Raw genomic sequence first — 24,362 nt, forward strand, 5'->3', positions numbered from 1 at the left:
CAGATATTTTCAGTGGACAATGCTTTAATTCAGCCAAAATGCCATCGTCCGGATTTTAATGATGAAATGGAAACTCACCTATTCTTTGACGTCTCATGGCAAAATCTGCCAACTTCTACATTGAGATGGTAACAGTAACCTGATGCTAACACTTAAATGATGCTCAATTCAGATTAACATAATGGTTATTATGAATCACTTTGAGTTATGTTTCAAGGTTTGACTACAAACCATGTAGGTATCAATTTTTATGTTGCATTTATTTGTCAAAAAAGGACTTTCTAACCCTTGGGATCTGGTTCTCAATATGGTAATTAATTTTCCAGGTTTGCAATTAAACAGCTTCAACATGGTACAATCAGGAGGTAATAACATTCAATTAAAGACACAAGATGCATTTTAACCTTAAAATGTTTTTACCCTTGAAGTGATACCAATGGAAGAGGATAAAATAGAGTATTAACACTTTTCAATTACGCTAAATGACTTTAATCCTGCAAATGATGTTCTACTTTAATTAGAAGTTCTCTTTATTACAGCATGATGGATGTCCACTCTATTAGATTCAAGTGCGACACTATAAGCTCACTTGACATAAACATTACCATGTTATTAAAATTCTCTACAAGACTGTGTTCTGAAATGTTTGCTAGCACATCAGTACTTCCCACTGTAATTTCAAGATGATACTTTACTTTCCCCTTGGAAAAATGTTCACATGATTGAAACACACAATATCATGCTTTTCCAGAATGTGATCCATAGAGGTTAGATCTAAAGTTTTGTAAATAATGAGCTGAAAGAAACACATTCAAGACTAAGCTTACACTCATATGAGCTTACACTCATAAGGTAAAACCACTGCACCTTTGTAAGATTGAAATGCAACAGGGCACCAAATGCTCTTAGCTTTTGTTTGTCATTCTGGCCAGTTACCTGACCTGGTGAAAAGATGAAACAAGCAGATGTTTCAAAGTTGGAAATAGGTGGTTAGGTTCATAACTCACACTTTGAGCTGTTACATAGTGCCTCCAGGTTAGAGGCACAGCTGCACTGCACAGCACAAGGTGAATACTTAGTTAATCCACATCTCACTGTATGGGAAAAAGGTGCAGAGGGCTTTGAAAAGACTTACAGATCAAAAAGAAAAGGACACACAGTATAGCTACATAGACAGATGTAGTCACAACAGGCTCCATCACAAAGTTGCAGAAGGCCTGTCCTTGGATGTTCATCTATTCCTTCCAATCTTTCCTCAGATAAAAAAAAGGGCAACCTGGCACATAGTTTACAATGTTCAAAGTTAACATACTAACCGCACGTTAAAAGTGAGAATGCTTTACTTTAGTTCTACCTGTGCAGCAACGGCAGCAAAAAATATATTGCATTCAAACATCAAGCTATGCAAGATAGAACTGGCTGATTGCAACCCCGTTAGCAACATCAGAAATTTTGCTTTCACACAATGAAAGTAAGGATTCAGGAATATTTAAAAAAAACAAAACAAAAAAACATTCAGAAATATACTGAGATAATTCTACAGAAGAAAGAAGTTGAGCATTTGAAACCATATCTGGATGTGGTATGAGAATACGCCAATGCAAATCAGTTTGCTAGCTATGTATCTACTTGATCATGTCTAGACAAGCTGTGAATTGTAATTACTGGCACTGATTACTTAAAAGTTGAGTCATACCTCTTTATTTGCTATGTTTGTCTCACCCACCTGTTTGTTGGGTGCTTCAGAATGAAGTATTTAAGATACATACTATGGCTTTTTATATCTTTGCACGATACCTGCTGCAAATTTTACCCACTTAAATGGACTCTGTGCTCTTCACAATTAAAACAAAATAGCAACAAAATGTTGGTAGAAGATAGTAGCTGTTTTAAAGACAAATTCTTTTGAAAGCTATCTTTCTTAAAAAATAATCTATATATAACTTTTCTGAAAGGCTTGAAAAATTCATAGGGTACTTATATCTTACCTGGCTTCCTTCTTTTTGCCAAAAAACAGCTGGCTGGGGATTTCCTTTAGTTTCACAAGGAAAAGTCACCGTTCGACCCTGGGCTACAATCTGATCTCGTGGTCTCACCACAAACTGTGGGGGAGCTACAATGTAAGAGAGAAAACAGTGCAAATTCAGGATATTTTCCAAAGAGAAGATGAGGTAGATCTAAGGAAAAAAGGCAACAATATGGAAAACCAGATATACTAATTAGACAGAATTAATATATCTATTTGCTAAATACATTAATAATTAAAAAAAAACATTAGAACCATAAACATTAGCATAAACTCTACAACAAACAACAATAAATGCTAAGGCTCAACAGTGTTTATGATGCTGGTCTGGATGTATTCTACCTTCCATCTAAACAAGTATCATCAATACAATATACACTACATATAGCTTATCATTCTGCTGGAGCTATCACTTGTTGCACAGGATAAATCAGGATATATAGACTACTTTTTTCATTCTGATCCTCTAGCTTTTAAAAAATGAATGAGAAAGGAGAGGAAGGTCTGGATGATAGCAGAAAAATAGAAGTTTAAGCACTCCCTCAGCTTCTATTAGGGACAGTGCAGTTAAGAAGGGAGTGGGAAGAAGAACTTGCTGTGAAAAGGAAGTTTGCTAAAGCATCACAGACTTGGGAGATTTTAGCCTGTGAAAAGACAAGAAAAAAGCAAGAGTTGCAGAGTTAGTGGGCTGGAGAGCAGTGAGTAAGAAGAAACGTATTTCAGGAGCTCAGGAAGATAGAAAGGAAAAGAAGAATAAGTTGGAGTTAAAACGTGAAAGAAGAATCAGGACTGGCTTTATGTTCAAGTAGATAGCATTAATAGCATTCCAAAGTGAACAATTTTGAAAAAAGAGATGTGTTTTGACTTATCTGGGAATGTTAATGGAGAACAGTGAGTCGATGCCTGGTGGGAGCATGAAGGGTGAAAAAAGATTTTAATGTGCAGAAGAAAAGTGGGGAAGAAGCAGTGATGGAAGATCAGAGTGAAAAACTTAACATCAGTGACTACACTCATGTAACAAAGTAACTTTCTGATGCAAACCTCCCAGCCTTGGTTCAACACTGTAGCTCAATGGAATTGGATATGTAAGATATATTAAAAATGTAATCAGCATCTCTATATTTCTTACCAAAAAACTTGCTGATTTTTCCAATAGGCTGAAGAAAGGGGAAAAAGAATTAAAGAGGTGCATTTTTTTCCATTCCACTATTGCTCTGGTGGCTGTGGAGAGAGGTGGTTTAAGGAACTACTAAGCTTTTAGGTAAACAGAATTTCAGTGTTTTAGAAAACGATATTTTCACCATTATAATTACAAACTATTTAATTAGGCATGAAGAGCAATCAAGACTCAGATTCCGATTACACCTGCTGACAGCACAGATGCAGATCTGCTAAATGCATAGAAATGTATGCAGATCTGATATATATATATATATTTAATACACTTTGTACTTATGTGATGCAGCCAATAGCACTGGTATAATGCACTCTTAAAACAAGAACTGTAAAGCACTTAATAAACATGCACCACTGCTAATTTAGAAGGCAGAAGGAGAGAATTACAAAAGGAGTCTTCCTTCCATCTCACACTCCTGAGCACAAGTTTCGGACTTTCTGGAGAGAGAATTGTCTGCCCCTTCCTAGGGCCTCAGAAAGCATCAGACTACTGAAGGGGTAGGTACCCTGCTGCTGTCCATTTATACCCCTATGCTCTGAGGCTGCTATAAGGGCATAGGCGTTGCTCTGAATACTGTAGGATACCAAATCAGCTTGTTCTACTCCTACAGCCCTCGACTGTAGCATGTCTCCCATTTTTTCCCTCATCTTGTTTTATCTAGCATATCTGTATGCTATCCTTTCAGATGTTGGAAAGCAGTAACGTAGTAAACAGTATGTGTATCTGTTCATTCAATCATATGGGAAGGGAGAGAAAGTTTTTTAGTTATGAATTAGAAAACTCCATTCCTGAATGCATACCTTACACTAAGGTATCTCTACAGTTTTGATCAACCAGTTAACGAAGGTCACTGAATTGTTTCAGCGTTTGCTGCTCAGCCACAGAAGTTCATTTTCCAGGATATTAACATAGAATCAATAGCAAACTCAGAGCGGAAAGCAGAAAACTTCTAACTTCTTCACAGAACAGATACTATGCATGAGACAGTGCAACATTATAGATGGACTCAAGATCATAATCTTCCTATTGAGGCTAAAAACATGGTGTCAGAAGTCATCTCCACAGATCATGCCTAAGCATGATAGGTACATAAGATCACTCCACAGGCAGCCTTGGTTTACTGGTGCTAAGTGTTACAGACAGTGCTCTGAGACATCACAACAGAAGGAAGAAGGCCATGGCCTCTCCGTGAGCTTATCTTTCAAATCATATAACCAAATAAATGCAGGTAGATAAGTTTAAATGTTTATCTGAAACATCCTCACATAAGGCTGTACAGTAAGTCAATACTTCAAAACTCTGAGTGCATGTACTTAACAGGATTTTTTGTTGTAGTAGACTTTCCAATGACCAAATTCAGGTAACTTAGTGAAAGCACAAGAGACAAACTTACTAGTTCAATCTACAGTTTGGATCTACTCCTAATTCCAAACATCCCTCATTTTCTTAAGGACAGAAAAATAATCCTTTATTTTGCAAAAAGAAACATTGAAAAGAAACAGGAATTAAGGTGGCGTCTCAGTCTGGATAACCCAATTTGTATAGGTTGACCTTATTGCCCTGCTCTCTCCCTGTCACACACCAAATCCCCTCTGGCATTTACCATTCTAGGTGAACATGAGATGCTGCCTCAGAGCAACAGGTTTAGATTTTCTAAATCTAAGAAGGCTCCAGTAGACAATGGTGTATGATTATGTACAGATCTGTTCTCTAGCTTTTCTCTGAAGAAGAAATTACTAGAAATTCACTACAAAACAAATAAATGAACCAGAGCTTTAAACTAAATATAATCTCCTAATCTCAAGAAAAACTCGCTTTTATTGGTCTTTGCATTAATTAGAATACAAAACCAGTCCCTCCAGTCAAACCATTTAATAGTATAATTTTAAGGAGTATGAAAAAAAAAAATTTGGAAAACTAAAACTTCATATATGTTTTTTATTTATTCAAATAAGCTCTGTAATGAAAGAAATCCATATTTGCTTCAACTTGCCATCATTTTCAGTTTTAGTTCTGTTTACAAACAGATAAAAATGATACGTTATAGCATGTTTTCACCATATCAATTTTATCTATCAAATTCCAGCTGAGTAACGAGAACTGACAACCAAAAGTAACAGTTAATACTTGTAGGATAAATTTTGGTCAAGTACAACTACCAAATCAGTAAGACTACCATTATCTCCAGAAAATGCAATGTGATCCTATTCAGGGACAGCAAGACTTTGATTACAGAATAAGCACTTCAGTTTTCCTAAAAAGAGAGTTCATTACCTACATACACAGATGCTGTTTATAAGGTAGATAAATATTATTACTCATATTTTGCAGAAAGGTTAACTAAAAACATGACTCCCTCAAAGTTCAACATTGGCAAAAAACCTTATTCATGTCATTATTGCTCCTCTCAAAGGAGAAACATTTTAGAAGTCTGAAAAGGTACAATTAGATATGATTCGGCTGTTAAAGAACTATGAGCTACTTTAATGCTTAATTCAATCTAAGCATTAAAGTGATTAGAAGAATCTTGAAGTTGAAAGAAAAAGAAGTTGAAAAAAACTGTTAGGAAGCAGGAAACCAAGTGCTATGCCTATCAAACTATTGCCCTTCATTGTTTCAGATGTAACATTAGCTGGATTGGAATAAATAGTGGAAAAACTTGTTTAATTGTCGTTTGAAAGTCAAAGACAATGGCTCTCGGATTCCAGGGCACTGGGCAAAAATATGAAAAAAAACCAAAAAACAACAGATTGAGTGCATTTCCTTTTTTTTATTTTTAATAAATTTTGAAAGTACATAGGAAATTAGATTTGATTTCTGGCAAATTATGCTCTGATACTGCATTCAGCAAGTGCTTGCTTCAATCAATGTCACACTAAAGCTCTGTTATGCTAATAGTGGCTCATGAGGGTGAGCGGGATGATATGGAAATCAGATGGTGAACATGAATAGAAAGCATAGGCCATGTACAAGGTGGGCTTTGCAATGAAGGGATGGGGAGGCCCTAAGGTTAATCACATCATGTTCAGAACTGATTTTACAGCACGGAACAGTATTCTACGGCAAGAATGAAAATAGAGATAGAAAAGTGTGAGCAGTAGTTAAGTATTAGTTATTGAAAATGGTAACAGTGCTCTCTGCTGCACTCTTTCTAAATGTCATTTTAGGTGTCACTGGATAGATCTTTCATTATACAAATAAATATATACAAAGGTAGCCTCTGCTCAAGTGTCTTAGAAAAAAAGAAGTTCAGAATAGAAAGAATATTACAAAATATTTCTCAATTCTTTTCCAAGGTAGCAGAATCTCTTATATATTCTCATGGATTACATTCATTTATTTACCAGTATTGTCTCTGGATACTAAGGGTTATGCTGAGTCACCAGGAGCTGATAAAACTGCTGATGTAGAAAAGCTTGAACAAGACAGTGAGTTTATTCCTTCTAGGTGAACTCTGGTCAACTGATAAGAAATGTGGCAGAAGATGACTCAGAAAATGAGAGGAAAATTACTACAGAAAAATGTGATTTTAAAGTAAATAGCATTGTGAATCCCTTATATAGTACCAGCAACATTTTCCTACAGTAGCACAATTTCCTAAGCTAGTGTCAAGCTTTGCGGCTCACAGTGAACACAATAATCCTAAGGGAATTCCATTATCATGACTTGCTCACAAAGCTCCATCAGTCCAGGTGCCCTGAGGTACATAGATTATATAGCTGTGATTTTAATCAAAAGTAGATATCATACCAAGTCCAGTATTTCTACTGCAAGCAGTAAAGGAACTGTAACAACAGAAATTAATAACAGTAGGGTTTTTGTTGTCATCGTTTGTTTTTCCTAACATCCTCAATTATCTAAGGCACTCACTATGGGATTAATATCATTTTTTTTCTAATGCAAACAATTTTCAGATAATTGAAAGTTTAGTAATCTTTTAATTAATTATATGTACTAGGGTCCCTGCTGAAGTTAGTACAAATTCTCCTACTAACTTACATGGTCTTCAGATAAGAGTCATTGTCAAAATAATGTTTCACAGAAAAAATAGTGACTACAACAATTTTTTTTTTCTTTTTCTTAATAAGAGGTGAAAGAAGTATTAGAGAATCAATAAATAACATGTGCTAACAGTTGTTTATATACTTTGACATATAGAATCTTTCTTTTATTCCTGGATGACCTAAGAGAAAGAAGTGGGATAAATCTATGCAGTGCAAAAAACAGGTAGAAGATAAACAAGAATGACTTTTTATGATGGAGTGATGGCATAGGCAGACAAAGGAAAGGTAACTGATGTTGTCTACCTGGACCTGTGCAAGGTTTTGACATTGTCCCACACCCACATCCTTATCTCTAAACTGGAGTGATATGGGTTTGAAGGGTGGACTATTTGGTAGATAAAGAATTGGCTGGATGGTCATGGCCAAAGGGTGGTGGTCAACAGAACTACTCAGGTAGAGACTGGCCATGGGTGGTTTCCTCCTGGTGCTCTTCTGCATCTTTATCAACAACCTAGACATTGTGACCGATTGCATCTTTGGTGAGCTTGGTGATGACACCAAGATGAGTGGTGCAGTTCATACAATAGAGGGAAAGGATGCTATGCAGAGGAACCTTGACATACTAGAAAAGTGTTGCACTTGGGCTGGGATAATCCCTGGTATGTAAATAGATTAGGAAAAGAACTCCTCGATAGCAGCCTTGTGGAGAAGGATTTGGAGGCGGGGTGGTACTAGTGGATGAAAAGCTGGATATGAGCCCAGAAGACCAGCTGTATCCTAGGCTGCATCAAAAGAGTGGTGAACAGCATGATGAGGGAGGTGATTCTCCTCTATTCTGCCTTCGTAAGACCTCACCTAGGGTACTGTTTCTAGGCCTGGGGCTCCCAACATAAGAAAGATGTGGAACAGTTGGAGTGATTCCAGAGGAGGGCCGTGAAGATGATTAGAGGGCTGGAGTACCTCTCCTACAAAGAAAGGTTGAGGGAATTGGGCTTGTTTAGCTAGGAGAAGCAAAGGCTGTGGAGAAACTTCATTGAGGCCTTCCAGCACTTGAGTTTATAAACAGAAGGACACTGATCTTTTACATGATCTGATGGTGATAGGACAATGGGGAATGGCTTTAAAATAAAAGAGGGGAAGTTTATGTTGGATATTAGGAAGAAATTTTTTATTCAGAGGGTGGTGAGGCACTGGAACTGGCTGACCAGAGAAGTTGTAAATCCACATCCCTGGAAGTTTCCAAGGCCAGGATGGATGCAGCCCTGGGCAGCCTTATGTAGTGGATGGCAATCCTAACTATGGCGGGGGTTGGAAGCTTGTGACCTTTAAGCTCCCTTCCATCCAAAGCTGTTCTATGATTCTATGGAAAAGCAGATTTGATATTCCAAGTTTCTTTGTCAATTTCAGTTAAGATAATTGTCAAATCTTCATTTATCACTGTTATAATAAAAGTTGAAGTAAAAAGAAAAAAAAACCCTAACAATTTTTTTTTCCTCTCTTCCCTCGGTCTAATCCCAATACAGTAAAATCATGAGAAAAATTAAAATAAAAATCCAACTCTGTGTTCTACATAGTTTAGAAAAAGATGTCTACATTTTCCCCCCATTTGCAGTCCTCTGAATTCATCAGTGGCACCATTCTTTGTTGAGGAGACTCTTCTTTGTTGTCCAGTATATTTAAGCATCAAATTTAAACATCTGGTCTAAATTTCATCTCAGCATTGGACTACAGCTTGCTATTTGCACTTCTGTTTTATTATATCTTGTCCAATCATCTCCTCTAAATGGCACTTATACTTTACAGATGCTTCTGGAAAATCTTTTCTGGTAAGTACTTCACTTAGTTTTGATATATACATAGAGAAGCAGCACTGATTCTGACTGCTAAATGCTTTATATTGCTTAAGACTTTCTCTAAATAAATGCTTGCTTTCTTCTTCCTTTTAATTTTTAATTTTTATTTATTCTCCTCAACTGCCTGAGATTCTGGTTATAACCTTTACATCGATCAGATAGGAAAGACATACTTCCCTAAATTTGTAATACTTTAGCCTACTTGCTAAAGTAAACTGAACCAATAGATGGCTTGTGTCTTTCTTATACCTTCTTGAGCTTAATAAACAAAACAATTTACCGCGACAAAAACACATGTAATCTACTATAATTCCTTTTTCATGAGGGATGTGGACTGCGTGTGCCTGGCAGTGTTGCTTTTCCAGGAGGTTCCTGCAGTGTGTGGAGGATAACTTTCTGATGCAGGTGGTGGAGGAATCAATGAGAAGAGGTGTGGCACTGGAGTTTGTTCTTACAAAAAAAGGAAGGATTGGTTGGTAGTGTGAAGGCTGGGGACAGCCTTGTATGCAGCAATCAGGAAAGCCAACTTTGACCTCTTCAAGGACCTACATCATTTAGAACACTGGATGGAGAAGGTCCAAGAGAGTTGATTGACATTAAGGAATCCCAGATTCTGGAGATAAGAGGGAAAGTATGGAGAAAAGAAGACTTCCCTTTGGTCAAAGAGGATCTGGTCAGAGATTGTGTAGGCAAACTTGATGCGTGCAAATCCATAGGCCTAATCAGATGCACATGAGTACTGAGGGAGCTGGCAGAACTGACTGCCAAGCTGCTCTAGCATTCTGTGATGTCATGACTGGCTGAGTAGATGAGGGGAGAGCAGTGGATGTTTTCCACCTTGACTTCTGCAAGCCTTTTGACTTGATCTCCCATAACACCTTCATAGGTAAGCTTAGGAAGATGGGAGAGATGAGTGGCCAGTGAGGTGGATTGAGAATTGGCTGACTGGTAGAACTCAGAGGGTTGTGATCAGCAGCAGAGTCTAGTCGGAGGCCTGTAGCTCGTGGTGCTCCACAGGTATCAGAACTGCATCTGGTCTTGTTCAACATCATCATCAGTGACCTAGATGAAGGGATAGAATGCACCCTCAGCAAATTTGCTGACAGTACAAAGCTGGGAGGAGTGGCTGACACACCAGAAAGCTGTGATGCCATTCAGCAAGACCACAACAGGCTGGAGAGTTGGGTGGAGAGGAATCTGATGAGGTTCAACAAGGGCAAATGCAGAGTCACACATGAGAAGGAATAACTGCATGTATTAGCATAGGTTAGGGTCTAACTTGCTGGAAAATAACTGTGGAGAAGAAACTAGGTGTCTTTGTGGACAACAGGCTGACCATGGGCTAGCAGTGTGTCCTTGTGTACAGGAAAGCCAATGGTATCCTGGGGTGCGTTAAAAAAAACATGGCTAGAAGGTAAAGAGAGATTATTCTCCCCCTCTACTCTGCCCTGGTGAGGCCACATCCAGAGTACTGTGTCCAGTTCTGGGCTTTCCAGTTCAAGAAAGATGGGGAACTTCTAGAGAAAGTCCAATGGAGGGCCACAAAGATGGCTAGGCACCTATAGCATCTTCCTTATGAAGAAAGGCTGAGAGACCTGGGTCTGTTCAGCCTGGAGAAGACTGAAGAGAGATCTTATCAATGCCTATAAATATCTACAAGACAGGAATCAAAAGGATAGGGCCAGTCCCTTTTCAGTGGTGCTCAGTGACAGAAAAAGGGGTAATAGGCTAAAACAGTAACACAAGAAGATCCATAGGAAAAATGTCTTTACTATGAGGGTGACAGTGCACTGGAACAAGCTGCTCAGAGGTGCTGTGGAGTCTCCTCTAGAGATATTCTAAACCCTCCCTAACACTTTTCTGTGTAACCTACTCTGGGGAATCTGCTTTAGCACTGGACTAGATCATCTCCAGAGGTCCCTTCCAACCCCTATGATCCCATGAGTAAAGAAGGCAAAGAGAAAAGGGAATGGATGAATGTACTGATTTTCATCCACTTCTTGAAGGAAAAGTAACAGATTTCACCTTTTTAAAAAAGTGAAGTTTGCATAGGGAGCAACACATCAAAAGACTCCTTTTCATACACTGATTTTCAAATACTTATGAAAGTAATCAGAATCCACTGAAGCAAGAAAAGAATTCCTACAGATTTGAGCATACATAATGAACTCAGAACAGCTAAAAAAGATTTACACATCAAAACTCTCCCAAGCTAGAGTTCAGCAGTAAAAATAAAAAGCTAAATGAAATCAATCTATCAAACAAAAAAGAAAAGAGAGAAAAAGAGGCCCTTTATCACTTCCCACACTCACTGTAACTAGATTTTCTGTAACAGAAACAATATGCGTATAGACACATACTTAGTAGACAGGGCACAGTACAAACCACTAAAACTTCAAGTGGGCAGTCATCTTCCACATTTCTGTTTTTAATACTATCTGGTATACCCAAAAGACTTGAAGAAGTTGAAAATGGAGTTTCGTGGGCCAGCCCTTAAATGTTTGATGGTTAATGTGTTCTGGCCTATATAACCTAAACATATTTCTGTGGTACCTTAAGTCATTACAGAGATTCGAGCAGAAGTCCAGCTAGCACAATTTGCAAAAGTATAAACGCTAAAAAGTTTAGGATTTTTTTTTTTTTTTAAGTGCTCTTTAAAAGGCTACAAAACATCAAAACAAGTCAATTTTGTATTTTCTTCTTACTGGTATTCACAGGCCTAAGTATTTCATTCTATGGCAATCTTTTGACTTTAATCTAAAGGATTTGCCAAGTGACAAATAAGAAAAATGCATTGTTTTTTCACTTAAGGAAGAAATAAATGCAAGAAGTCTAATGTTTATTGGTGCACTTACCACCTTCTGAAAACTTTATATGTGACAGCAGCAGGCAGACAAAATATATATGATATAGATAGGTAGGAGATTTCTGCCGCTGAAAGATGGCATGGCAGTGCCAAGCGTGATCTCATCTCTTCTGTCACACACCAATTGTCATTGCTGATATAGTTGTATAACACCTCAGTGACTCAGATGAAGGTGATAGTTTCATGAATACACTAAAAATAAAACTATTCTCCTTTAAGTCAGAATGAAATGGAAAAGGATAAAGTTCTTTCTCAGCTATCATCTAAACAATGTGATTTCAAGCCACAAAAACTAATATAACCTCCTTTAAAAATAGAGTCCTTTCTATTTTATTTCATGCTGCATCACTCTGAACTGATCATTAAGGCATGCCTGTTGATTTATGACCTGAAAACTTCCCACTATATTTAAGTAAAATGTAGTGACATTTCACTTACATATGTTTAGGTTGCATTTAACTAGTATGAAATTTTGGATATTCGTGGTAAATGTCTTATCTGTTTCTCTCTCCTCCAACATGGTAGGGAAGTAAAGTTAATGTAGCTTGGTTGGTCTCCCCTTACTTTGTTAATTCCAGATAATTTCTATCCAGATGGCAAAATTATCTATTTGTTGCCTATCGCTATTTTCTAAGATGAGTCACAGCAAATTAAGTACACTTGACTCACTACAAAGAAATTGAAATGCAAAGAACTGTATTTTGACCTGGACATAGTTGAAAACAATTTGTAAACAGTACTTTGTCTTTTGAATGACCTTTTTGCATTAACAAAAATGCAACTGAAGCAGTAGACATATTTTCATAAATCTTCTATTTGAAGTTAGTTTTAAGACTCCATCTCAGAGCAGTATAGCAACTGCTTTTGAAAACTAGACCAGTGTTACTTTTAGGTGGAATTATAAGAAACTTCCGAGCCCCTCTCAAATTCTGTGCTACTTTTTACAGTTTCTCTCCTGCGTGGCTACTGTGAGAAATACAGCAGAGAGACAAAGTGAGAAAGTATTAACTTTCTCATTTAGAAAATTCATCTAGCATGTGAAGTAATGGAAGAAATAGGGATACATGTGGATAAATATTTTGTTTCCCAAACCATCTATTGTAAATCTTGTAACAAAGAATTTCAAAAGGTTATAAATAAGAAAACAACTATTTCAGAAATGAGCAACATGTTTATACCTAGCAGCAACTCCAAGTAATCTAGCATAGAGCTATTAAATTCACCAGCTGCCATCCACCTCAGGCAGGATCATACCTCATTTCATCTATGTAGTATAGATCGTATGTTAATATCTGCTTGAATCAAACATGATCATTGGCAGAAGTAATCCCAACTCCTGAATTTTCCATTCAAGCTGAAATTTAAATGAAAATGTCACAACTAATAGAATATAAATATTTGGAACAGGTAAAAACCAAACAGGTAAAAACTAAACAGAAGATGAAAATGATTCAGTTCGCAGTAAGAATTACAATAGTGGAATATTAAAAATATGCAAAAATATATGTATCTCTTATTCAGCAACAGGCCAATGAAAAAACATGTTTTGTTCTTTATAGCACAGTAAAGACAAAACATATCTGCTTTGAAATGGAGGTAGCAATGAAAAGCAGTCGTATTCAGATAATATGTAGGTATCAGGAAAGAATACAAACTTATAAATTGCTCTCCTTCAGTTTAACATACACAGAAGTATAAAAGTATACTTCTGGTAAAATGTCACCTTCCTAAATAGCTGTGAGTGTAATAATATTATGTAGAGTTTGCTTTAGCTTCCTTTTGTAGGAGAGGTGAATTTTGCTCTGCATTCAAGTCAAGTCTCTAAACATAGCAAAACATAAAAGCTACAAGATTTGACTGGCCATTCCTGTCAGATGACAATTTTAACAGATCATTTGAATATTCTGGTGGTGAAATGATGGTAGAGAGAGAAGTTACTTTGTTTTGTTCTACCTGGCTTTACATTTTCAACAGCATAGGTAGCTGCCTGCTTTGCCTACTTTTGAATGAAACAGAGATAGGAACAGTAGGATGAAAAGGAAGAAAAAAGTAAAAGCGTGCCCTATTATATGGTGAGCAGGGTCTTTTCTACAGGTAGAGGATTAGATATAAATGACCAAAGAAAGCATTCTACTTATATACACTGCAACCACTACACTTCCAGAATAGGAAGGAAAACTGTTTTTATAGGTTTACTTCAGTTTTACTGTTACAACTCCTGGGAATTAATTTATTGAGAACTAGCATAATCTCAAAGTAATACAGTAGGGACTCAGGTTTAAAGCTTGCTATCGACTTTCTAAATGGAGAACTGTGAATTACTCTCCTACATGGGGAATTCTCCAAGATAAGCACTAAAGTGACTGCAAAGGTACATGGCTTGGCTCTATTCACGATAGTTCAAGCAAGCTAATGAGCATGGGATCACCTTAGTTATGGACACAGATGCCTAATCTTGATCTTATCTTTAAATTATTCCAACATTTCTTCCTCCAACTTCATACAGTGAGACCTGAGACAAGGTCAAAATCAAATGCATTTCTAAAAAAAATGCTAACTACATAGAGACTAAAGCTCTTGGCAATTTCTGTAAACACCAGTACAGACTTCTCACACTAATAAAATAAAAACAAAAACAAAAAACACCGAACAGAATAACTATATTATTATTCTAGAAGATACATATAAATGCAAACTGCAAAAATCAGAGGAGCAGTGCAATAGATTAAATTATTTAAAAAGTCCATACAGGTACAGAGTAAAGATCCGTGAATGAACATTAAATAAGTTCAGGATATTTGTGAACACCAAAAGTGAACTGCAGCTAGTGGCAGCTGCAATTTTTCCATTATACTCAGTTAGATTTCTATAAATTTTTAGAAGTAATTTCAAAGGCATAGGAAGGAATCCAATTTTCAAAATAAGAATTCAAAATCCAGAGACTCTCTTCCTCCGGACTTGTTATTCAGAATAGTCACAACCTATACAGTGCATTCCAGAATGCACTCCAAGTTGACCCAAGGGTGAAAATCAGTGATGAACTTTCTTAACAAGCACGGAAATCTACTCCATCCCCTCTTCAATTTCAGAACTATTTTATTTCAACAGTCTTTGAAAGACACAAAAAAGAAAGGACATGCAAAGCCTGTGCTTTTACTGCTATGCAATAGAGGCACAATGAGCTGATCATTTAGGGCCTGATAGAAGCTCACCAAAGTCAATACAATCCATTCTGTTGATTTCAATGGCTTTTATACCAGGCCCCTAAATTGTTAAAACTGTTTAAAATGTCTGAATGATTTTGGCTCAGTATCACCACACCCGTTCAGTTTCACTGACTGGTTATTTCTTGGTGATTTGGCAAATGTATTTATGCATGACATAGCAGAAAATAGAAAGTTCAGAAATAGCACTTCATCAGTAAAAATCACTTGCCTGGTGCTATAAAGTTAATGCTATTCAACACTGGCTGCTAACTTAAGCCAGTTAAATGCTGTTGCAAATGAAAGATGAAGCATTGCATGAAGCCATGCTAAAATGGATAGAAGGATGGTTACTTACCAACGGGGCGAGCTGTTGACATTACAATGGTGTAGTGAGAACATAAAAAAGAAATTAAAAAAGAAAAGAATATCTGTCAGAATGCATGACGTGTAATGTTACGTTAAACTATGGATACTACCATGATTGCTAACCCCTCAAATGACAGCCTAAGTAAAATATTCACTATTATTTCTGTTTAGTCACATGTTACTATTACCACATTTATTTGAGCATAGTATCTGAGCAAGCTGACTGGAACCATTCTCTGAGAAACATTTTTTGTTATCTTCACATGCCATCATCAAGTATCACTGCTAGTGCCTGATAAAAGAGAAATCACTTGCATTAGAAAAAACTTTTAGATCCTGATGAACACATCAATTTAAGCTACAGACTGCCAAATGTCATGCCAGTAGATGCAATGCATTTACTTTCTGAGTCAAATATCAATTGAATTTTAAGCATGGTCAGTCACTACAGCTGTGGGGTCCACAAAAAGCCCAGGACAATTTTTCTCGTTCAATAACAGGCATGAAGGCTTACAACACATTGCTTTTTCCTCACTGACAAGACTGATGAAAATATAACAAATAGGCCGCAATGGCCACGGGGATTTCAACCTAGAATCTCCCAAATTACAGCTTAGGAAACTTCTACTTCCTAAAACAAAACAAAACAAAACAAAAAAAACAACAAATTGCTGCTGAATGATTGACAGGTTAATATTGTTTCAGACTGATATCAAGACTGAAAGCTGTTGCTGCAACAAATGATTTCTTGATGATAGCAACAGCTGTTTATTATAGTTGTGTTGGGAGAGAGGACTGCCTGTCCCTTTGCTAATAAAATGCAGACATCCCCTTTCCCAAGAACAAAAAAGCTGGACTCAGGTCTGCAATCTGGTTACATGAAACTTCCCTTATTTTAGCAGTAGAAATAATTACATATTTCTGAGTAACATTATTTACATATTTATTTACCTATTTATTTTAAAAGAAGATAATTAGCTCTATATCCCTATGTTCAGACTAGGGCCAAAAGCGAAGACGTGCAGATCCCTATGTAGTGCAGCATCCAAATATCGTTTTTGTTCTCAGCATTTCTGTATCTCTATTCTTACTTTGTCATATTCACTTTAATTATTTCAAGCCTACTGCCCTTTCTCAAATCTATTTTGAGACATTCTGATTTTTAGTATTATGACATATTCCTGGTCTCACAGAAAGATAAGGAATGAGTGATGTGCATCTTTCTAAGACAGAGCCTGAACACTGAATCACTGAATTCAAATTCTGTTATCACTTACAACCATGTAATAGTTGTACAACAGTAAAACAGTGAACTCCCTGACTGCATCCTCATTCATTGCTTTGAGAAGGTGGAGCTGTGATGGAGGTAGCTAAGGATTATGCTGTTGCTGCCAGATTTGCAGTCAAAACTGCAGAAAAAAACACGCCCAAGGACCTTCAAAGTGAATTTTCAAGTGCTAAATGATTTTCTCCTCCATATGAAGGATGATTTTCCTAAAATCAATTTCAGACGAAATTGGTGAAAGTTTAAGAATTCAGAATTAAATCTTCTTTTAACTAAAAGGAACACCATATGTGGTCCCTTTTCAGTCAACAGGAGTTTATCTGGTACTTTGTTTCCAGGAAATACCGACTAATAACATTTCTTCACTGAATTTCTTAGCTTTTCTCATTTCCTGTTACCCTGAACATTTAATAAGCTTATATCATCATGGCTTCCTTTATGTTGGATAAACACTATGTATTCGAATGTAAATTGCAAACCTCGGGGAGAGTAGTACCCAAGATAATGAGAGCCTGCTTTTACTGTAGGAAAATCAATTAAATTACATGTTTTGTTTGTTTGTTTCACCTTAATTTGATCAAATTCAAGCTTCAGTGATTTCAAAGGATTTTTTTTTTTGCTTGTTTCTAGTTATTGTTCATATTACAAGTCTATAATATAATAAATATTAAAAGCCTGCTTCAGTGATGCACACAGTAGACACAGATCTAGGCATGTTTAAAGGCTACTAAATTGGTTGTCAGATATATTGGATATCATGATTCTGCCTGTGACAAAGGAGCAGATTTAGAGCATTTCTTGGAGTTCAGTGTAGAGACTACTTTTCTCACATTACAAATGGAAAAACAATCTCTTACACAAACATGTAACAGGTAAACCTACTTCTTCAGATGAAAACAGGAAGATCTACATTACCACATATTACCTAGAGCGAACACTGAGGCAATATTTTAGCAAATGCATTATCACAGTATTCTCTTTTCTTTGTTATATACTAACATCTCCCCCTCTACAAAGCCATTTGGTGCTTTTTTGCCCTTTGAATTCAGCAAATTAAACTGAACTGTGTCCATGCATTAAATGGATGGAAATGGAAGCTGGCCTCTTGGGTCAGTTGACCCCTGTTCTAATAAAGCAATCCACTGAGACTTTGAACATTTGATTTAACGTGTATGAAAAGAGAAGCACAGATAAAGCCAAAAATGTTTTTATTAACCTTTCACAGCTCTACTGAAAACTGTCAGCATGCACCACTAAACTGTGAAATAGTATCTGCATGATATCCATTGTGCCAAATCGTAGCTTATCTTTTGGAATGAAGTAATAACTATTATAATCTATTTACTAATACAGAAATATTGTCCCACAAACTTTTTCTCTATATATAATCTTTGGCATGTCCATATCTACTGTCACAAAAGACATTTGGGCAGCTCGTTGTTCTGCTGGTGTTAAAACCTTTTTACCATATCAAATAGCACCCCATAAACAATGAGTGGATACTAAGGACTGGGAGATATTTTAAGACAGAATACATTAGTTTTTATCTTGTATTACTTACAAAATTAATTAAGATTTTCTTTTTCCTTTGACTGGGATTTATCTTACAAGTAAAGAATAACAGCAGGGAATTCAGTTATGGAAGTGCTAATAATTCCATTATACTATGTACATTACGTTTGAAATTTGTAAACATACTGCACTCCTTATATTTATTAGGGAATAGAACCATAATAACAACAATTTAAACTGAATTTTTACTTATGAAAGAGTGTCCATGTAGTTTGTTACTGCTTGCTTATGAAAACATATGCATCTATTCTTCAATAAAAAAATATTAGAACAGATCATTAACTGCTGCGAGATCCTATCCTACTGAAGTCAACTAGAATTTTGTCACAGATATCACTGGGAGCAGGATTTCAGATTTGTAGTAAATCAGTAGAGCACCAACAGGATGCGTGAAAACCAAACACAGCAGGTAAGGATTTGGCTCATTTTGTCAGAAAGCCATTGATTCATTCAGGACACAAGCTCTCTCTCCTCAGGAACACTCACCTCGCACAGTAAGGGTAGCAGATGCTTCCACTTTTCCAACTCGATTCTCAGCAATGCATGTGTAGGTGCCTTCATCTGTGCTCATAGCCTTCTTGATGCGCAAAGTGTAGTCATCTTTAATGTCATACCTGTGTTGCAAAAAAAAAAAAAGAATGAAAATATTTTGTAGTCGACAGAAATGTAGAGAGAATCTTATCTGGGATATGCTAGTCTGACTCTATCTTCGATTCAACTTTTGAAGATAAATTATTACCTAACATTAGATAATTCCACCAAGCATTAATCTCTGTGACATTTTTATTGCACTCTGCATTACTTAGAAACTTTACATAAAATTAGTATTTCTGTGCTCACTCAGTATAAGGGTTTTATTAATATCTTGCACTTCATCCTTGATCTAGAGTAATGTGATAAAATTAAGCTATCAGACATCAATTATCAATAAATGACAGCTCAGGTTTCTCACACCTTTAACTTTGTGAGATACATATTTTGTCTTTACCTGATTTGGAATTTTTCCTTTATATGTAGTTCTTCACTATAGCAGCAACCCCTTAGGAAAACTATGCATGTTGGTAGGATCAGACTCTACAATATTATAAACAACAAAAATATATTTAAGCTCTGGAAGGTGACATTTATGGAAAAGGCAGATTAAAGAAGATTTATCAATTTCACAGAAATACTACAGAGTGATTCATTAAGAGTGAACAATAACATTCTCTTTCTTAAAATAAATTTGGAAGATTTCAATTATGTCAATTTTGTTTGCTTCTACTCTTGTAATAACTGTAGAATTATGAGAATGTGTAAAATTTGAAAAAATAATGTATGGCAGCAAGCTGTGAGCATTCATTCACAAGGCATTCACAGTGGCTCAATCAAGAACAATAGAAAAATATTATCTGTTAAATAGTTACCAGCCTGTAAAAGTCTAGCTCAACAAACTATTTTAGGCTCCGATCCAACCTCATTAAGTCAACAGGATACTTTATCTTGAATGAAATTTATTTGCCTCCTGAATCAGGAAAATACCAGTTTTCAGCATAGATATTTTGCTCTTGAAATACCCTCTTGAAAATTACTTTCAACAACATTTCTTCTAGACATACGCTAATGATATCTTAATTAAGGTCGAGATTTAGCTTCATATTTTCATGCATCAAATAGTGAAAAAGGCACATGAGACTAAAGAAAGATCTAGACCTCAAGATATATCAGTAAATGTTTACTACATAACTTCAGAAAAACTAATTTACGTTCTCTTTGTCAAACAATAAAAACCCTGCCTGCAAGCTTGTTTAGCAAACATACTGAAATGATAGAGAAGAACATGCTTACATGTTTTAATGAGTAAGAATGTAATGCTATTATTTATTGGAACGTTGTGAAGATCTTTATGAGTATTTTTAAATGCTTCGGGAGCATCACGTGTATAAAACATGCATTACTATTGGCTTCTTTATTATAGCTTTGAAGCAAGAGTATTGTATGCTAATAGACATAAAAGTATCTTAACTCAAAGAGCCCTATATGCTGCTCTGCTATGTCTAAGGAGAGCCCACAACATCAATAAGATTAACTTTGTTTCATGAACATAGAGAAGTCAAAGTATTTTCTTACACTCATCACAATGCACTACAGTTTCATTCCATACTCAATAAATCCATTCTAGTCATTCGCCACAAATTCAAAAAGACCAAACTATGGCTAACTGTTCTGTCAGAAAAAAAATAAATAAATAAACAGATCACATCCATTTCATTAGGAGTTCCACTTAACTGTACATGTTTCCAGCAGTGTGCCCTTGTGGCCAAAAATGCCAATGGCATTCTGTGGTGCATTAAAAAGAACGTGGCCAGCAGGTCGAGGGAGGTGATCCTCCCCTTCTACTCTGCCCTGGTAAGGTCTCATCTGGAGCACTGGGTCCAGTTCTGGGCTCCCCAGTACAAAAAAGACAGGGGTCTCTTGGAAAGAGTCCAGCGGAGGGCCACAAAGATGGTGAAGGGCTTGGAGCATCTCCCCTATGAAGAAAGGCTGAGTGAACTGGGTCTGTTTAGCCTTGAGAAAAGAAGACTGAGAGGGGACCTGATCCAGGTCTATAAACATCTAAGGTGTGGAGGGCAGAGTGGCGAGGCCAGACTCCTTTCAGCAGTGTGTGGAGACAGGATAAGGGGAAACAGCCAGAAACTGGAGCATAGGAAGTTCTGCACAAATATGTGCAAGAACTTCTTTATGGTGAGAGTGATGGAGCGCTGGAACAGGCTGCCCAGGGAGGTTGTGGAGTCTCTTTCTCTGCAGATATTCAAGACCTGCCTGGACATCTACTTGTGTGACCTGGTGTAGGAACCTGCTTTGGCAGGGGGGTTGGACTTGATGATCTCTGGAGGTCCCTCCCAACCCCTACAATTCTGTAATTCTGTGATTCCTGTATGTCAGACTTAACTAATGAACAAGAGATATGTCAATGGGAATAAGTAGAGTAGTCAGAAACTTCTAGGGACTATTTTTTTCTAGCAGAGTACTACTGAATGACAAAACAAACTTATGACAATAGAAAACTTAACATTTATTTTCTAGATTGGTTCAGAGCTGTTCAGCTACTCATTCCAAAGCCATAAGCAGCTGGGGCACATTTCATCCTGACTGTACACAAATTATGCAGTTCTGCATTCTGTGCTGCTCTTGTCAGTGGCAAATAGAACGACTGTTTCGATAATTGGGAAAAGGTAAACGATCTTCTCTAAAACTCTCAAGAATATGACATCATATCCACAACAATGGAGTAATTATTTATCTTTGGCCACCACAGAGTCGCAGACAAAAGAAATTGCTTATTTTCTTGACACACGGCCAGCTGCAGGGGACTGAAAATATGAAGTGGTACTCACCTCCTGTGAGATGACAAAACTAAGATCAGCTGTAATGAAAATATGAGTTGGATATAGGAATCACATTTATAAAGCTGGGCAACAATTAGACACTAATTTTGTTACAATGGCTTAAAAAAAAAAAAGAAAGAAAAGATAAATAACATCCCTGTGGTTCACTTACCACTGCTGAGATAAAACCAATAAAACCAGACAGGCAACAGGGCTGTATCTGATTGGCTGGCTGCTTAAACTGGGATGCAGGCAGCCTGGGACAGGGCCTGACAGTCTGCTGTGGGCTGCAGCTGACTCGTTCTTCATCTCACTGATGCGCTGGTACTGATATGCCAGCCAGCTGCCTTGGAGGCTTCAGCAGTCTTTATGCTTGCACCTGCCAATCATGCAAATTGTGCAAAGGCTGCTGGGGGAAAAAGCCAGCTGCATGGCATGCCAGGACGCAGAGAGGGAGCACAACCATAATCTCCCACTTGGATTGTGAAATGAAGGAAGCAGTAAATGTGTCACTGTCATGGCCCAGTTATCAATTACTTCAAGGAGTGGTCCTGCTCTCCTAGCCTGCTTCTCCAACAAGACCATACTGAGTTTTTGGACCACCCTGGCAGAACATGCCGTCTAGCAATTGGATTCAAACACAGATGGGCCCACGGGATAGCATAACCATCTGCTGTCCTGAAGTACTGATATGCTGCCCCTCAGTCATCTGTTCCTCTCACACTGTCCCTAGAAGTCACCACGGTTCAGTGAGGAGCTTTGACAGATGAAGCAGGCAGGAAGGGATAAGAAGAAAACTGGTTTTTAGCTTTAGTTGATCTATGTATAGCAGAACAAAGAGCTTGTGTGAGAAAGGTACCGTGAAGTAACAAGATGAGAAGGCTGAATGTGGTTGTATCTTCTAAGTTTCTCAAGCAAAATCTGGAATAGCGTTTGATCTCCTCTCAATCCAGAGCTTCCTATGTGCTCAACGAGATGTTTCCATCTGAGTTTCTGGAGAAGTTCACTCCCATCTGGATCAGTTCCAAGCTAACACTTAGGAATTGGGCTCAGGGCCTCTTTGACTGTCAATGCCACTCAGACAGAGGTCAGAGGCCAGATTCCTGGATTGATGGTGGGGCAGCAGAAAAACAGAGTGTACCAGTTATGCTGGTGTGCTAAGAAGGCAGTGTCTTCAAAATATGTGCAATGTCAAGAAACACCTTCCCACATATTACCCTAATACTGCTGTCTCTTAACCAAGTAATGCCAACATTCTGCACAAAATGTAGGGCGTCAGACATCTGCTACATGTGTTTATGGCCATCTAATTGATTTTAAATACTTCCCTTTGTTAAACATTTGGAGGTGCTTAACCTTTCAGTTTAGCTGAAACTTCAGCCATTAAATTGAACTGGAAGAGGGCTTTCGAACAGCTAGTCCCTGCATTAGGATAAAACCCAACCACTTTTGGGTATTGTGTTACATAACTTCTGCTATGAACAAGTAATTGCTCACATAGATCTGTCTTTAATTAACTAAAAGGAAGGGGGCCAGGCGACTGGAAAGGGAGAAAGAAACAGAGAAAACAACAAGCAGATGAGAAAACACTGCTGGTGAGGAAATTCTAATAGAAATTGGGTGATTTTGAGTGAAATCTGGCAGTCTCTGGCACAGATGAATACATTCATTGTTGCTAGTTTTGATTAATGACAGTTGTACAATAGTGTGCTGACAGTCACTGCCATACAGACACTTTTTTTTTTAATATGAAACACTGCTGAAAATGCAACCCAATCAGATTTGGCCCCTGAACAACATGTGCTATCATCACTGTACCGTGAATTGAGATTGATTGGTAACCAGCTGTGACAAAGTGGGAAAAAGAGCCTTGTCTTTTTCAAGAAAAGAAAAGAAAAAAAATAATAAAAAAAACCCTGATTTGTGTCAAAACCATTACCATCTGCTCAACCAAATAACAAATAAAACAAAACACATTAACTGTTCTTAACTATCACAAATTAAAATACTGAGGTTGGATTCATGCACTGGCTTAAGGACCTAAGAATAATCTTGAATTACACTGTTTTTGTCGCAGTTTGCAGGGTTTCTTTTTCATACATTCAAAAGTGTATTTGTCCCTATTCAGCCACCAATCTTCCATGGCTATCCAATAAAAAAGAGAGACACAGAGATAGGAAATAAGAGAATTCAGTGAAATTAAAGAGATTTAGCAGTACGTTTTTTGCATTTGATATACATTCTACTGAGTGCTTCACAGAACCCTAAAATTTCCAGATTTTAACAAGCGTGCAGGCAGTTATGCATGAAAATATGTGCTTATTTGTCTTCTGCATGCACAGGTAGCACAGCTGTGTGTGCAGATGGAGTCATTACATTCCTAGATATCCAACTAAGTCTAACTGGTGATACACTTTCTTCAGCTGTGCATTTTAAAGTTATGAGATTGTATTACTATTTTCAATGAATTCAACAAATTCAAATTAAAAAAGAAGATATTCTTCCTGCTGAAGGGAGTCTGCAAGAGTCACATCTTAATTGGTGTAAACTGATGTCACTGGCCTCAAAAATTACATCAATTTATATCAGGCACTTATTTTCTTTGTATTTAAGTTTTGTAAGACTTTTTTTTTTTTCTT

The 24,362-nt window shown here is 37.1% G+C and overlaps 1 protein-coding gene across 7 annotated transcripts in view; it reads right to left on the reverse strand.

Annotated features, from left to right (window-relative positions):
* Positions 1–24,362, reverse strand: part of ROBO2 (roundabout guidance receptor 2) — a 455,306-nt gene that overhangs the window by 110,380 nt on the left and 320,564 nt on the right. For 4 of the 7 annotated variants that reach the window (XM_031556590.1, XM_031556589.1, XM_019620124.2 and 1 more), the window contains exons 6-8: positions 18,842–18,969; positions 15,488–15,499; positions 1,989–2,113 (exon numbers count right to left, since the gene is read on the reverse strand). In XM_031556590.1, coding sequence (XP_031412450.1) covers positions 1,989–2,113; positions 15,488–15,499; positions 18,842–18,969 — 265 coding nt within the window. The remainder of the gene's footprint in view (positions 1–1,988; positions 2,114–15,487; positions 15,500–18,841; positions 18,970–24,362) is intronic. The other 3 variants (XM_031556595.1, XM_031556582.1, XM_031556578.1) reach the window with 1 other exon arrangement.

This window comes from Meleagris gallopavo, chromosome 1 (assembly GCF_000146605.3).
Source record: "Meleagris gallopavo isolate NT-WF06-2002-E0010 breed Aviagen turkey brand Nicholas breeding stock chromosome 1, Turkey_5.1, whole genome shotgun sequence".
NCBI lineage: Eukaryota > Metazoa > Chordata > Aves > Galliformes > Phasianidae > Meleagris > Meleagris gallopavo.